Genomic DNA, 15,708 nt, shown 5'->3' on the forward strand with positions numbered 1-15,708 from the left:
CACTGTTCTCTGGTCATCCTCTCCTGGATAAGCTCCAGTTTCTCAACATTTTTGTTAAATGTGGACCACGAAGTTGAATACAATATTCTTTTTCTCTTTCTACATATGTTTTACATGTTAATAATATAATTATTAAAATAATATGGCAATAATTGTAGAAAATTATGATAACACAGAAAAGCAAAAAGGTAATAAAAGTTACTTATAATTTCAACACCAAGCAATAGCAAGGGGTAATGACATTTAGGTGATAGTTTCCTAGATTTTCATTCATAGCTTTTAAAACTTTTTTTAATTTTAATTTAATTTTATTTTTTCAGTGTTCCAAGATAAAATTTATTTTGTTTCAGTTTGAGTCCTTGTTTTTCAAACACTTAAAATGTGGCCGACCATTTCATTCTTGAAGGCTTTCTGCCCTTTCTCAACGTAGCTTTCTGTTAGAGTCACTAGACCGTGGGCCTGTACCTACCTCCCTGGGCCCTTTGAAGTCGGCTTCTGGGGAAAAGGATGGGCCTGCCCTGAATGGCTGACCGTGACCTAAAACAGGCAAGTCACACAGAGAAGCTGCTCATATTAGGCAGAAGATATGTACAGCAGAGGTGGTCACTTCCCTTATCTGTTTGTCTTACCTCTGTAAACAATTACATCACCTTTCTCAGGAAAACCCAACTTTATCTTCTGCTGGGCTGGACACCATGGGGCAAAGTCTCCATGACAACACCCTCACCTGTCTGTCTTTTCATTCCCACCTGAGTGCTCTCTGCCTGCAGAGCCCTGAGGCTCCTGGATTCCACGTGCACTGACATTTCAGGACACGACCCCTATCTATGAGTTCCTAGGGCTGGTACTGTCTCCTTCATATGATACTGTTTCTATTTGTTGTTTAAAAAAAAAAAAAAAAGGCAAAACTGTACTGTTGACAAAACCCATGAGACCACTGAACAGCACAGAATTCGCATCTTCACCCTGATGGAAGCAGAACATACCTTCTGCGTTCAGATGCATAGTTTCTAGGGGTCCGATGAATGCATACCGCATGCCAAGGCCATCTGACATGACAAGGTCAAGGTCACTAGGAGAAACAATTCCTTCCTGAATGGGGAAAATGGGGCAGCACACAGATGAGTCCTCTGGAAAGACAATTTTCTTGCCTTCACGTTTCAAACTAACTTTAGACTACAATCCCAAAATACTCTCCAAAGTGCTCTAATAGTATTTTCAGCAGACTTAGCATGACAAACTGTAACATATAAACAGATCCTGAAAAGAGAATATTTTGTGAAATGGTCAAACAGCAACTCACTTTTTCCATGGCTGTAATTAACCTGCCTGTCTTCCCTTCTCTACCTTCTAAGCTGTGTTATCACTCACAGCTTTGGAGAAGGGGGAGAGGATGAAGGGAAGAGGGAGAAGTCAGAGCAGGGTATTGGTAGATATAGCCAAGAAGGACTTTCTACATATTTGCCTAAGATCTGGACGCTAAGATCAGACCCATCAAAACAACTAAAGAGTCATTCTCCAGGCTTTGTCTGCCTCCAAGCCCAGCCTTGTTCAGCTTTTAATGAGTTTGTAAAAATGACATTCTTTGATGAAATGCAGCTTAGAACTGTGTGTTGTTGGCAAGGTGGGGCCCTGGAACCTTCCACAAACGTGAATGACAAAGCAAGAGGCAAGTTGTTGTATGTTCAGGTTAGAGGTCAAATCGGCCCTCTGTGTTACTTGGCCTGTTTTTGAGATGGCCTTGACCTCGCACCACTTTGAAAGGAGCAGGGATGCATCAGCACAAATTTGTGTGATCTGGTGCTCCATTGCCAGTTCCTCTTGGTCTGAGGCAATTTTCACCTTGGGCATTTCAGCTGTCAGAAGGCAGATGGGAAAGCCTTCAGATTTTCCACCAAGTCTGCACTGGTCACACCACTAGAATGACTGCTAAGTCTCCAGTTCATATTTTCTGAGTGGTTTCTTCCACAAACAGCATGGTGAGGAGAGAGATGCTTCTGCCTGACAGCTAGGCCAAGTCTGCCTTCCGAAAAGGTCACCAAGTGTGGCTGCGCTGGCTGATACCTCCTCCGTTGGTAGCCTCGGCGGCCCCCAATTACTGGAGTCCTGGGGTAGAGGATGAAATTCTCTGCTGTGGAAATCTCAGGTCTGCCCTCCCCACAGGAGCGCATCTACCCAGCACCCATGAACAGGCTCAGACAAAGGACCCACCTCACTCTGTCACATTTGTTCTGGGTTACAGAGCCAATCCTGTTCCTTTCCTTGGAAGGGCTGTCTGTTGTCCTATTTGAGAATATGTCCATGTGGCAGAGGAAAGCTTTCAGCAGAGGGCTTCACCAGGCCCCATGGCCAACAGGGAGAGCTGAGTCTGCCCTCCAGATGGCCCAGGGGAGGTCTGGGCTAAGCCCTCCATGCTCAGGAAATGGAGGCTAAAGCTCCCCCTGCTGTTCCTCCTCCTCCTCTGGGGTCTCTGTGATATCTCTGCTTTCCAGATTTCAAAGTCATCCACGAGGTTGAGAGAGGAAGGCAATTTGTACCCTCTAACTCGATCACCTACATCAGCTACTGAGGGAAAAAACACAAGTGCTCAGGTCCAGGGGGTGTTTGGGCGACCAATGGTGATGTTGGAGTGGGGAACAGAAAGGGGATGGAGCCAAAAAACCAGGAAGACAGAGCCACCCACAAAGGGCATGTGACTGAGAAATTTTGAGAGAACTACCTTCCATCTGGGCACGTGCACCCGAATGTTTATAGCAGCAATGTCCACAATAGCCAAACTATGGAAAGAACCTAGATGTCCATCCACAGATGAACGGATAAAGAAGATGTGGTATATATACACAATGGAATACTATGCAGCCATCAAAAGAAATGAAATCTTGCCATTTGCGACAACGAGGATGGAACTAGAGGGTATCATGCTTAGCGAAATAAGTTAATCAGAGAAAGACAACTATCATATGATCTCCCTGATATGAGGAAGTGAGATGCAACGTGGGGGGCTTGGGGGGTAGGAAAAGAATAAATGAAACAAGATGGGATCGGGAGGGAGACAAACCATAAGAGACTCTTAATCTCACAAAACAAACTGAGGGTTGCTTGGGGGATGGGGGTAGGGAGAGGGTGGTGGGGTTATGGACATTGGGGAGGGTATGTGCTATGGTGAGTGCTGTGAAGTGTGTAAACCTGGCGATTCACAGACCTGTACCCCTGGGGATAAAAATACATTATATGTTTATAAAAAAATTTAAAAATTTAATTAAAAAATTTAAAAAAATAAACTCAAAAAAAAAAAAACTACCTTCCATCTATCTTTGTGTGTATGAGATAAACAAAGATGAGTACAAACTATACATAAGTGGTTTAAGGATAATTACAAAGCCACCCCACCCCCAACCCACCAACACCACCATGCCTGTCTTCCCAACTGTATCCTCCTTCCTCCTTCACAGAGACAAACATCCAGATTTTTGTAAGAACGATTTTTCTACTTTTAAGATTTGCCATCTATGATTACATTCCTAAGCCACAGTTCACTTTATGCCTATTTTTATCTTCTTCAAAATGGACTCACACATTCTTTTGTGACTTGCTTCTTTCACTCAACTTTACGCATTTAAGATTCACCTGCATTATGTGCAGTTGTAGTCTGTCTGCTCTTGCTGAGGTATAAAATCATAGTTTACTTATCCATCCTACAGTTCATGAATATTTGGGAACGTTCTTGTTCCAGGCTCCCGGGGCACACATGCAAGAGGAGAAGTGCTGTCCTAGGGCACAACAGCTTCAATGTTACAGGTTAATGCTAAGTGCTTTCCAGAGTGGTTGCACCCACACACACTGCCTCCAGCTGCATACATGAGCTCCCATAGCTCCCCAGCCTCTCCAACGCTTGATGGTATCCCACTCACAAAGTGTGTTTAGTCTGCTAGGCTCTCATGACGTCTCACTGGGTTTCCTACTTCTCTTAAATCATCCTACTGTAAGTTCATTTGCTCTCAAGGAAAGCAAATTAATTTATTCTGTTTACTCAAATGCTGACAGGTTTTACCCCCTTCACTTCTGATAGCAAAGCTTTTAAGCGGCGAGGGGGCAGCAACGAGGAGAAAATGGTATATACAAAGTCTATGGTAGTGTCCAAAGCTATCAAGAGAGTAATTGTCAAAGGCATTCCTATCTTCCTCTCCCTCCTCACCAAGCTCTCAGGGACAGAAGGATGGCTTCTGGTCATCTCTCCAGGCTGCCTAAAGGCATTTGCCATGGCATTCCTGAACCCTGTGAGCTCTGGAATGCCATGAAAGGCAGCCAGGTAGGGGCTCTGCAGACCCGCCCTCATCCTGGCCCTCTCTAAGGTTCCAGGTCAACACCCCAAACAGCCTGAAGTTTCCATACGGTGCTCAAACCTGTAAAGGATGCAAATATAGAAGGCATCCTACACGTGCAATGCTATTTGCCTCAGCTCTCTTCTTCTCTAATTGTGTTCAGTATGTTTAGAGCTGACTTCCGCAGGACTTCAAAATACCCCAGAAGTGAGCCACCCAAGAGCAGTAACTTTTGATCTGTAAGTATGTAAGCTAACAGTGACCCTGACTAAGTAAAGCCTTAGAAGGATCCTCTACCTCTGTCACCATGTGGGGGAGGACCACACTTTCCTCCAATTCCCAAATATTCTCCAAAGTGAACATCTCTGTTCTATCAGTTACTATTCAGTAGCTGAACAAGTGAGAAGAGGGAAAAGTTTTAGTATCTTTTCTTCCTAATTCCTTCTTTCTGCCCATTTGGATTTTCTGAAGTAGATTCTCTAGGCTTGAGGTTTTGCCCAGAAGTACATGCAGAGAAAAGAAATGGTCCTAAGTAGTAATGAAGCTAGGATGCTCGCTGGTCTGGGTTTTGAGTTTACCCCTGTGGCACTCAGTGCTGAGGCAAAGGTTTGCGATTAAGATATTCTGCAGCTCAGACAGCTTCATTTTGCTGTTAAGCTCCACTCCACCTGATCCTGTGACATCTGTGGCCCTCATGCTAATATTATCAGCAATAATCACAACTGATGATCACAGAGGCATAAGAGGTAAAAGCAGGCACTTGAGTTCAACACACTGGTCATCGATTCCCTGGGAACAGATCCTACACTGCATGCTTGTTTGAAGATTGAAACTCTACCCACTCCCGTGTGTCTCTGGTTCAGTTAACATTTGCAGTACAGCTATTAGTACTTCCTCCATTTTGTGGCCTAATTCTCAAGTCACACGTACAAAGAAAAGCCCCAAGTGGCTAAAAAGATTCCAAAGACTCATAGAGCGCAACAAACGCTAGATCACCGTTAGTTTAAACCCTGGTTTGCATCATGTCCTGAAAAATCACTCAGCAAGGAGAGGCCAGCCCGAGTGGTAAGGAATCCCCTTTATTGAAACCTTCTTTTCCCTAGTCCCCTTACCTAAAACCTAAGACTTCCTAGGAGCAACCAGCATACACACTGGGTACCTTGCCTGCTGGGAATGCATGCCCATCCTGGGGTGGGAGGGCAGGACTGCCATCTATGAGTAAGGGCCAAATGCAAGACAGTTCATAAAGTACTCAAACTCCTGTGATAGAAGCTTGAAGTATAATTAAAGGTTGGGGATGCATCAGGAGGGGTCCTACCAGATAGAGACTGGCTAGTAGGTTATATATACATAAAGAGATTTACTTCAAGAGATTGGCCTATGTGATGGAGGGCATTAACAAGTCTGAAATGATGATGGTGGGAACCTCCATTCTGCCCTTAAGGCCTTTCAATTGATTGGATGAAGCCTGCCCAGGGTATTAAGAATAATCTCCTGTACTTAAAGTCAACTGAGTAGATGTTAACTAATCACATTTATCAAATGTCTTTAAAGCCACATCTAGGCTGTTTGACTGAATATCTGGGCACTCTGTCCCAGCCAACAAGACCCTCACAGTGGACAGAAGTTCAGAGCACTGTTCTCCTTTTCAGGTATCTTGGATCTAGCCCTTTATTTGTGGGAGAGAAGGGAGGAAGACACATCAAATGGCCAACAACAGGCAAAAGGTTGATCTGGTGTTTAGGACACGGAAGAAGGGGTGGGGGTCTGGCAAATTTAGGGACGCAGTATTGATGAATGAATCTCCTGGGACTATTTCCCCTACGGATTGCCAACTACAAAGAATTATTCTTCCTTCTCTCTGATCATCCCATTCTCTTTTTCAATTTTCTGATTCAATTCATGTATTTTTTGCATGCCCTCTTTTCCCTTTCTTTCATTTTTCTTCATGCCATCCTCCTTGTCCACTTCTCTTTTACGATTTCCCAGCTTTTGAACTTCTATTTGGTTTTGCTCTATTTTTCACCACATTTAAACCTGAATTTTCAGGTTTTTCTTGTACAAATACTGCTCTAACTTGGCTTCCACCATCGCCACCAGGAATGCAGGCTTGCTACCTGGAATCTGTACTAGGTCATGCTATAGTCCTTCCACCCCTCCCCAGCCAGAGCTGTTTGAGCTTCAGTGCACTGTCTCAACCGAGAAACGGGAGCCAGAAACAGTTTCATCTTCGGAAAATGTCAGATAATGAAATGCAACAAACAAGGGCACAAAGGTGCCTCTGGTCTTGGGTATCAGTCTGGTCAGAGACCAAGGACCAGCAGTTACAGGGAGAGCCCACCTCAATCTCTAGAGTGAGGACAGAACGAAGTTAAACTTCAGTGAGCTCCCCTCTCCCCACCACCCCTGCAAAGATGTTTCAGGGATAAGCTACATGAGAATAATCACTGAGGCAGAAATAATTCAAGTATGAGTGAGGGGCTCGGGACTCTTTTTTAGAAACATCCAACTCTGGAATCCTGGTGAATGGTAGAGAAAGTGACAGAGTTACAGACTTTGAAGTATAAATTAAGATCTATCGTGATGGTTCACAGCATTTCTCATGAGAAACAAACTAGAACCATGAGTTAGTTCCCTCCATTTACATATTACATAGTTTTGTTTTCTATACACTTGGACAAGTATTACTTCTCCTCCACGCAGCATGAAACTGGCTCCAGAGCAAGAGGAGGAAAGACCTGCTCCAACCGCCCCCGCCCACGCCACCTTCCAGGGAGAAGGTGAAGCAAACGCAAGATTTTAATAAGAAAGAAAGACAAGACTGCTCAGTGCAGCCCCACTACTACTCAAAGGCTTGTGGTCAGGTTTGTGAGCTGCTCAGCTTCTTGCCAAAACCTGTAAGTTTTCTTAGAAGCAAGGCAAAAACATTCCTACAGAATGACTCAAGCAAATTTTGCTAACTTGTGGAAGAGCTGATTGAACACCACATTGGCTGATGCAACAGGACACTGATTCATAAAACACCCATTGTCCAGAGACTGCTGAGAGGGCGCCCAGGGGAAAGGAGATGAGAAGGACACAAGATAGACTGTACCGGGGAGGTGGTGGGAGGTGAGCCCACGAGTATGATGGATGGCAAAAGACAGGGGTCAAATCCTCTGAAGGCGTCTTTGCTACAATTGGCAGGTGGCAAAGACATTGCTCCTCTCTGACAGGGAGATTCCACTGCCAGCAGTTATGCTGCGAAAAGCCCCAGAAGAAGAGACTAACGGCACGTATGTTCATGGAGGCGTTAGGGTGACAGAAAACTTTGAAATATCTTAGAACAGTTGACAATAGGGGAAAAAATTGATTTTTTAAAAAAGATCAACTAAAAGAAATACTAAGCCATTAAAAATGGAAACTTGAACAGTACGGTACTGGCACAAAAACAGACACATAGGTCAATGGAACAGAACAGAGAGCCAGAAATAGACCCTCAACTCTATGGTCAACTAATCTTCGACAAAGCAGGAAAGAATGTCCAATGGAGAAAAAGACAGTCTCTTCAACAAATGGTGTTGGGAAAATTGGACAGCCACATGCAGAAAAATGAAACTGGACCATTTCCTTACACCACACATGAAAATAGACTCAAAATGGATGAAGGACCTCAATGTGAGAAAGAATCCATCAAAATCCTTGAGGAGAACACAGGCAGCAACCTTTTCAACCTCAGCACAGCAACTTCTTCCTAGGAACATCGCCAAAGGCAAGGGAAGCAAGAGCAAAAATGAACTATTGGGACTTCATCAAGATCAAAAGCTTTTGCACAGCAAAGGACACAGTCAACCAAACCAAATGACAACTGACAGAATGGGAGAAGATATTTGCAAATGACATACCAGATAAAGGGCTAGTATCCAAAATCTATAAAGAACTTATCAAACTCAACATCCAAAGAATAGATAATCCAATCAAGAAATGGGCAGAAGACATGAACAGACATTTCTGCAAAGAAGACATCCAGATGGCCAACAGACACATGAAAAAGTGCTCCACATCACTTGGCATCAGGGAAATACAAATCAAACCCACAATGAAGATACTACCTCAACACCAGTCAGAATGGCTAAAATTAACAAGTCAGGAAATGACAGATGTTGGTGAGGATAGAGAGAAAGGGGAACCCTCCTACACTGTTGGTGGGAATGCAAACTGGTGCAACCACGCTGGAAAACAGCATGGACGTTCCTCAAAAAGTTGGAAATAGAGCTACCCTATGACCCAGCAATCACACTACTGGGTATTTACCCTAAAGATAAAAATGTAGTCATCCGAAGGGGCATGTGCACCTGAATGTTTATAGCAGCAATGTCCACAATAGCCAAACTATGGAAAGAACCTAGATGTCCATCAACAGATGAATGGATAAAGAAGATGTGGTATATATATACAATGGAATACTATGCAGCCATCAAAAGAAATGAAATCTTGCCATTTGCGACAACGTGGATGGAACTAGAGGGTATCATGCTTAGCGAAATAAGTTAATTGGAGAAAGACAACTATCATATGATCTCCCTGATATGAGGAAGTGGAGATGCAACGTGGGGGGCTTGGAGGGTAGGAAAAGAATAAATGAAACAAGATGGGATCGGGAGGGAGACAAACCATAAGTGACTCTTAATCTCACAAAACAAACTGAGGGTGGCTGGGTGGAAGGGGGTCGGGAGAGGGTGGTGGGGTTATGGACATTGGGGAGGGTATGTGCTATGGTGAGTGCTGTGAAATGTGTAAACCCCTGGGTCTAATAATACCTTATATGTTAATTAAAAAATTTAAAAATTAAAAAAAAATGGAAACTTGAGGAAAGTATTCCTTAAAAAAAAAAAAAAGATTTGTTGATTTGAGAGTGAGCACTTGTGGGCACAAGTTGGGGGAGGGGGAGAGAGAGTCCCGAGCAGACTCCGAGCTGAACTCGGAGCTCGATTCCAGGACTCTGAGATCAAGACCTGAACTGAAATCAAGCGTCAGATGCTCAGCTGACTGAGACACCCAAATGCCCCTCAGGGAAAGCGTTCTTAACAGAGAAAAGATAGGAACATAGTAAAATAAAAGCCGTTGACTGCTTTAGGGTGGGGGAAACACAGGTGGTCTTTTTTCCTTCTGAATATTCTTCCAATTAAAATGTTTAAATGGAAACAAATTAAAAACAGGAAGGGAAAGAGAGAAGAGACTTTGTCCTCCTACAAGGGATGCTCCAGAGCTCTTTAGGCCCCAGGTGGTAATAACTGGCTGGTATGTTTTTTCTTGCTGTGCCATGGGTATAACAATGCTTTCAGGGAGAAAAACAATATATTACAGAGTCTGAGAGGAAAGGAAAAGTCTTGACCTGAAAACAAACAGCAGAAAGAATGCATCATTCCATGCAAATGTAAGTCTACTGCGGTCCACAAGGGCAGTGGAGACTTCATTGGGGGGTTCTCTGGGGACAAAGTTTTCACAAAGAGGTTTGCACCAGGAATATAAGCACGCCCTCCAAAACCAGAAGCACAGCATGGCCCCATCTCTGCCTGCCCCTCCTTTGTAATTCTAGCAGAGCTTCCAGCCCTTGTGGCCCCAGGTCACGAGTGGTCCTGCTGGCCCGCTTCTGCCTATCTCATGGAAGGCAAAGGAACCAGGCGACAAGGCCACACAGTTTCACTTGCAGCCTCTCTTCTCTGCCTCTTCTTCTGGGGACCCCTTCCCTACCCCTTCCCTACCCCTTCCCTGCCCATTTAACATTCCAACTCACCCTGGAGGAACTGGAATCCATCATTTATACGGATCGATGACCCGTCGGTGATGATAAGGAGTCAGGAGTTAGAGTAAGAGCATTTTCATTTCGCTTTATTTAAGGGTTATTAGAATACTAGCACTGAAGTTTTCACTTGAAACACAGTTGAAGAAATCCAGGCATGCCAAGCAGGTTTTAAAAAATTGAGTGGTTAACATTTTCTTTATGTTTATCTGTTAACAGGGTCTGGAGGTGTCTCCAAAATGTTAAATCAGCAGGAGCTCTCCTTTCAACAGGGTGTTGTTGCCTGCCGGTGTGGCCACTCAGAAAGTAACCTCCCATAAAACAGTAAATCTTACCACTTCTTACAGACCCTCAGGACTAGAAGGAACTCTAATTAACTGATGATTCCTAGCCAGCAACTACGGCCTTCAGAAGAGAGAGAATTGCCATTTCCTCAGGAGCTACCATCTTCCCTGGATGGCTGTGGGGAGAAACTTCTTCAGTGAGTGCCACGGCAGAGTTTGGCTGCTCATCAAGTCAGATGGAAGCCCAGGAACACAGGGCCAGCCTGTGCACAGGCGGCACGCGGACCTCGGCTCCAGTGTGAAGCAGGAGGAGCTGGGCAAACATGCCAGATGCTGTTTGTGCCCAAAGCCACCAGCCTGCAGCCCAGCATCCCAGCAGTCCATCAAGGCATCGTAACACACCTTGAGCGCTATCTGGATTGAGTCTGTCCAACCAGACGGCCGACTATTGCCTCTGAATGGCATCTACTTAACTTCCTCCTCTCCCAGGGTCGGTGCTGGACACAAAACACTTGCTGAGCCATGGCTGTGGGCTCTGGTACAGTTCTGGGTCTTCTTAGAATGCCAAGATACTCAGTGTCCTTTCAGGGCTGCCCTACAGACGAAAAGCATGGCCTTCTCTTGGTATCTCTGACCAGAGGCCATGGACAGGAAGCTCTCTAAGCTTAAAGCCAGTGTGAAAGGAGGTCTCAACTAATTGGGAAGATGGTCCTGGTCAAGGAGGTGACACACCTGCTCCAAAGGCCCTATGCTCCCTACAGGTGTGCCAGCTGAGTCCTTGCCCTGAGAAACAGGATGGCAATGAGGAAAAGGACAGTCATGATGGGTCCATGACAGCCTCTGGGAAACCTCCACAGGGTAAAAGAGCTAGAAGAATTAGAGCCAAGAGAACATTTTGGTGTCCTCAAGTGGTGATGAACTTGCTGCAACAGAGAGGCTGACCCCAGGCTTTGGAAGGCAAGAAAGACAGAGGCCAGGTGGGCACAGGAGGACAGTGGACCCAGGGCGTGTGAATAAGATGGAAAAGTGAGTGTGCTTCAGGTGCTGGAGGAGTGGGAAACAGTTTCCCTCATCATACCGATGTCTGGGCTATATTTTCAGGAGGTACAATAAATAATGTAGAAATGGCAGAAAAAATCTTAAGAAAGAGTTGTGCTGGGTGAATTTTGCCTTGGTGAGAAAGAAAAAAGAAATGCAGAGCAGAATAGGAAACAGTGGAGATGAGAAGCTGGAGGACTCCATGTACGCCGCACCTGAAGCGGAGCAGATGAACACAAAAGAAGGAAAGACAGCATGAGGCAGGCAAGGGCAAGGGAAGGCACTGGACTGGAAGTGAGGGGAAACATGCCTTCCCTATATGATGCCAGGAGACCTGCCCAAGCAAGGCTGGTCCCCGAAGGGAAGCCCAGCCCACGAATGAAACAGGAAGAGAGAATTGGGGCACCTGGAAGCTCAGAAAGTTAACTGTCTGCTTTTGGTTCAGGTCATGATCCAGGGTCCTGGGATCAAGTCCAGCATCGGGCTCCCTCAGCCCTCCCTCCCTCCCTCCCTCCTCTCAGCAGGGAGCCTGCTTCTCCCTCTCCCTCTGCCGCTCCCCCAGCTTGTGCTCTCTCTCTGTCAAATAAATAAATAAAATATTCAAAAAAAGAAACAGGCAGATGGAGGTGGCATCACTTCTGGAAGAATGTGAGGCTCAGAGCAGGGTAAAGAAATTGCCAGATTCCAGAGCTCAGGGAACAGAGCTGCTGCAGGTTGGTTCTTTTCAGTCACAAGTAGGTTCAGTCAGACACTTTATACATTATCTCTTTAATTAAAAAAAAACAAAAAACTAAATTGTTAAGTTTAAATTTTAAAACATATAAAATGTAGAAAATCCTACAGTTGAAGGTACTGTGTGGAGGGCAGGAGCTTGGGTCTTTCTTGAATCCTTTAGCCTCCCTTTACATGACCCACACTCCTACATGACTCTTCTTGCCAAGTACACAGACAGACATCACCAATGTCTGAACCGTAATATTTTGCTTAATCAAGCCTCAGCTTTTCCCCCCTGGACACATTCCAGGTTAGCCATAGCCTGGAGCAGCCCACAGCATTTCCAACACCTTCCCTGCAAAGAAAAGCTTCTAATATAACCCTACCTTCCAAGTGCCTGTAAGCAACTGCTTTGAACATGCTTTTTCTTGTCGAGCCTCTCAAACCACAAGACTACTGTTGCCTTCCCGGATCCCGAAGCCAGTGAAACAAGTGCCTTAGCTTGATTCTGCCCCATTTTCTTCTTTTCAGCCTCACTGGCCTGTCTTGTACTGTTCTCTTCCAGAGAGAAGGCTGAGTGATTGGCAGGGAACATAGTTCCTCGGTCACAGGGTACCTACTCAAGGGGACATTTTATGGAAAAGAGCAGTCAGTGAAATGCTGGGTCTCCCCAGGCTGTCAGAAAACTAGGGACCACAGAGGTAGCCTACTGTCCGATATGGGTTTCTTCTCCAAATGCTGAATATGTGGGAAGTAAACTTCCTAAGGATTATTGTGAACTTGGAGAACTGGACCTGCACTAATACTGGCTTACTAAAGGAGAGAAGAAATCACCTCCACAAGGTCGCAGCACATGTGAGAGAAATGTAAGAGATGGTTATAGTAGTAAAATTATGATTTCAGGTCATCTTTGCCCCTAAAATATGCGTTCGCCCCTTTCTGTTCCTTGTGTCACCTCCCATTACATAGGAGAGCTTGCTGTACATTCTAATTTAAGTGTGGCAATTCCTGAGGAAGCAGGCTGCTCATTCATCTGGCCAACACAAGCCCAAGCACACACTGCACAGGTACACAGGATTTACAAGTATGAGAAACCTGCTTATTCCCGGCTGTCACCCCAGAGGGACCCACTGGTGTTCACACAGGCCCATGACTAATAAGAGGAAAACCCAGCCATGATTTGCATCCCGACTCCAGAAATCAAAAGGCTAGATAAGGGTGGCTGATGCAAAGTGCGTGGACGATATGACAAGGAAGACGCCATCTGGGCACCCATCCCCACCAGTTCCACAGGACCCAGGGAAGGCCAGCTTTGATTTGGAATAATGACTGACATCTCCCAGGCAGTTACAACCTAGTATTCTTTTGTTCTAATGTGTTTGTGTTTTAACTGAAGTGAAGTAAATCCTTTTTTAAAGTTGATTTTCATATAACTTTTGGGATAACCCGAGGTATTCAATGTCACAAAACTAGAACCGGAAATCATAGCTTATAAAGTGATCAGGTAACAGTCTCTCCACTAAGCAGAAGCTGGTTAGAGTTGCATGTTTATCTGTCATAAGCCTGAGATAGACAGGGAGGGTCAGAAACAAGGGACATACAGGGACAGAAGAACATGGAAGGAGAAAAGACAAAAAGGACAGTAGAATATACTCTAGCTCACTGAAATTAAACCTGGATCAATTGAAAGTTAAATTAGTATTTAATGTTCTATTAAGGCAAAAAAAATACTGCCTATAAAACTAAGATGTTAAAATGTTTTAAAAAAAATAGTTTACCTTAAAACAGATGAAATACAACACATCAAAACTTTGAGATCAGGGTCTCATGGGGGAGAGAGCCAGGGCTCCTCCAGCTTCACAGAGCCTAGGAATGTCCTGCAGAACTTATTAAAATGCAGAGTCTGGTTCTGCAGGTCTGGGGGTGGGGCCTCAGGGGCTGCATGTCAAACAAGCTCCCAGTGAGGCCCCCTGCTGCCTTCCAGAAGCCTCATGTTTGGCCTCACGTTTGTAGCCAGGATGGGAACATTTCAGCTCAGGGCTAACACACTGGTGGCAGCTGTTGCATACAAAAAAAATTACACGGGATTTGGGGACTCAGAAAGCATGGGAATCGTTACCAGGACCACAGTCCATAACACTTACAAAACCACTTTATGCCAGGCATGTCCTAAGCCCTTTTCCATACATGACACTGTCCAATCCTCGTCACCTTCCAAGGAGAAACAGACCCACTGATGCAGCCGATCACAAGTGCAGACACCAAGGGCCAGAAGTGGCACAGGTGTGGATCCCTACCAGATTAAAGAATGTGGACAAAACCATTCACTCTCTCAAGCCAGTGTCTTCATCTGTAAGGGCAAAAATAACAACGTCCCTCTCATGGTTTTAAGATGGGGTGATCTGCAAATATCTGTAAATCGTGAAAACTATAAATGAAAGTGCTTTGTAAGCTTTTAAATACTACACAAACTGAAGTTAACTGATGAGGAGACGATCCTCAGGGGTTCCCTGTGGTAGTCTCATAATTACATTCAACATTCCTCTGTGATAGTCTCATAATTATATTCAACAGAAACCCCTGAAAAAGTTTATCATAGAAAGTTTCCTCGGTTAATTTTACTACATGATCTCTGAGACACACTCTATTAACTAAAACAATTCTTCATAAAAGGAATTAGATCCAGATCCCATAAACTACACCTGCCTTACAAGAAACCGAGAACTGAATTTCTGCAGCTCAGGGCAGGAAGAAAAGAAATCTAGCCTCAATTATATTGCTCAGAAGGATGACTAAAATCTGAGATAAGCAATTACCAAAGCTCATTACCAACACATTCCAACAGGCTGAGAATCTGCTGATGGCTTCCAGATTGACTCCAGCTCACCTCCACCTACCCTACCTGGATGGGGCAAGAATTTATGGGCAGTACAAGCTCAGCTGTTGTCTGGGCAAGGGTTTATTATCACAGCACAACTTCCTTTACTGTGATCATTAGCTTAAGAATATTGATTTACAGAGAAAGACAATTATATGATCTCCCTGATACGAGGAAGTTGAGAGGCAATGTGGAGGGTATGGGGGGTAGGAAAGGAATAAATGAAACAAGATGGGATCGGGAGGGAGACAAACCATAAGAGACTCTTAATCTCAGGAAACAAACTGAGGGTTGCTGGGGGTAGAGGGGTAGGGAGAGGGTGGTGGGGTTATGGACATTGGGAAAGGTATGTGCTATGGTGAGTGCTGTGAAGTGTAAACCTGGCGATTCACAAACCTGTACCCCTGGGGCTAATAATACATTATATGTTAATTTAAAAAATTTTTTTAAAAAAGAATACTGATTTAAAATCACATTTCTGGCCAAGAGGATCTTGTCCCCTAGTGACCTAATCTTGACCTACTAGACTGTAGCCAGACTTGTCCATCTGGCATTTCCAAGCCTACAAAGGCTGCTCCATCCCAATTCTGAAGCCAAACTGGAAGGAAACACATGCGGTGAGCATCAGTGAGACAATACAACAGAACCCAGAAACCCTGTTCCATCAGATACCTGGCTGCCCATCTTGCT

At 44.7% G+C, this 15,708-nt stretch overlaps 1 protein-coding gene across 4 annotated transcripts in view; it reads right to left on the reverse strand.

Moving 5' to 3' along the window:
* CRYL1 (crystallin lambda 1) overlaps window positions 1–15,708 on the reverse strand; it is a 147,666-nt gene that overhangs the window by 6,997 nt on the left and 124,961 nt on the right. For all 4 annotated transcript variants that reach the window (XM_047722857.1, XM_047722860.1, XM_047722858.1 and 1 more), the window contains one exon: window positions 987–1,092. In XM_047722857.1, the coding sequence (XP_047578813.1) occupies window positions 987–1,092 (106 nt within the window). The remainder of the gene's footprint in view (window positions 1–986; window positions 1,093–15,708) is intronic.

This window comes from Lutra lutra, chromosome 3 (genome assembly GCF_902655055.1).
Source record: "Lutra lutra chromosome 3, mLutLut1.2, whole genome shotgun sequence".
Lineage (NCBI taxonomy): Eukaryota > Metazoa > Chordata > Mammalia > Carnivora > Mustelidae > Lutra > Lutra lutra.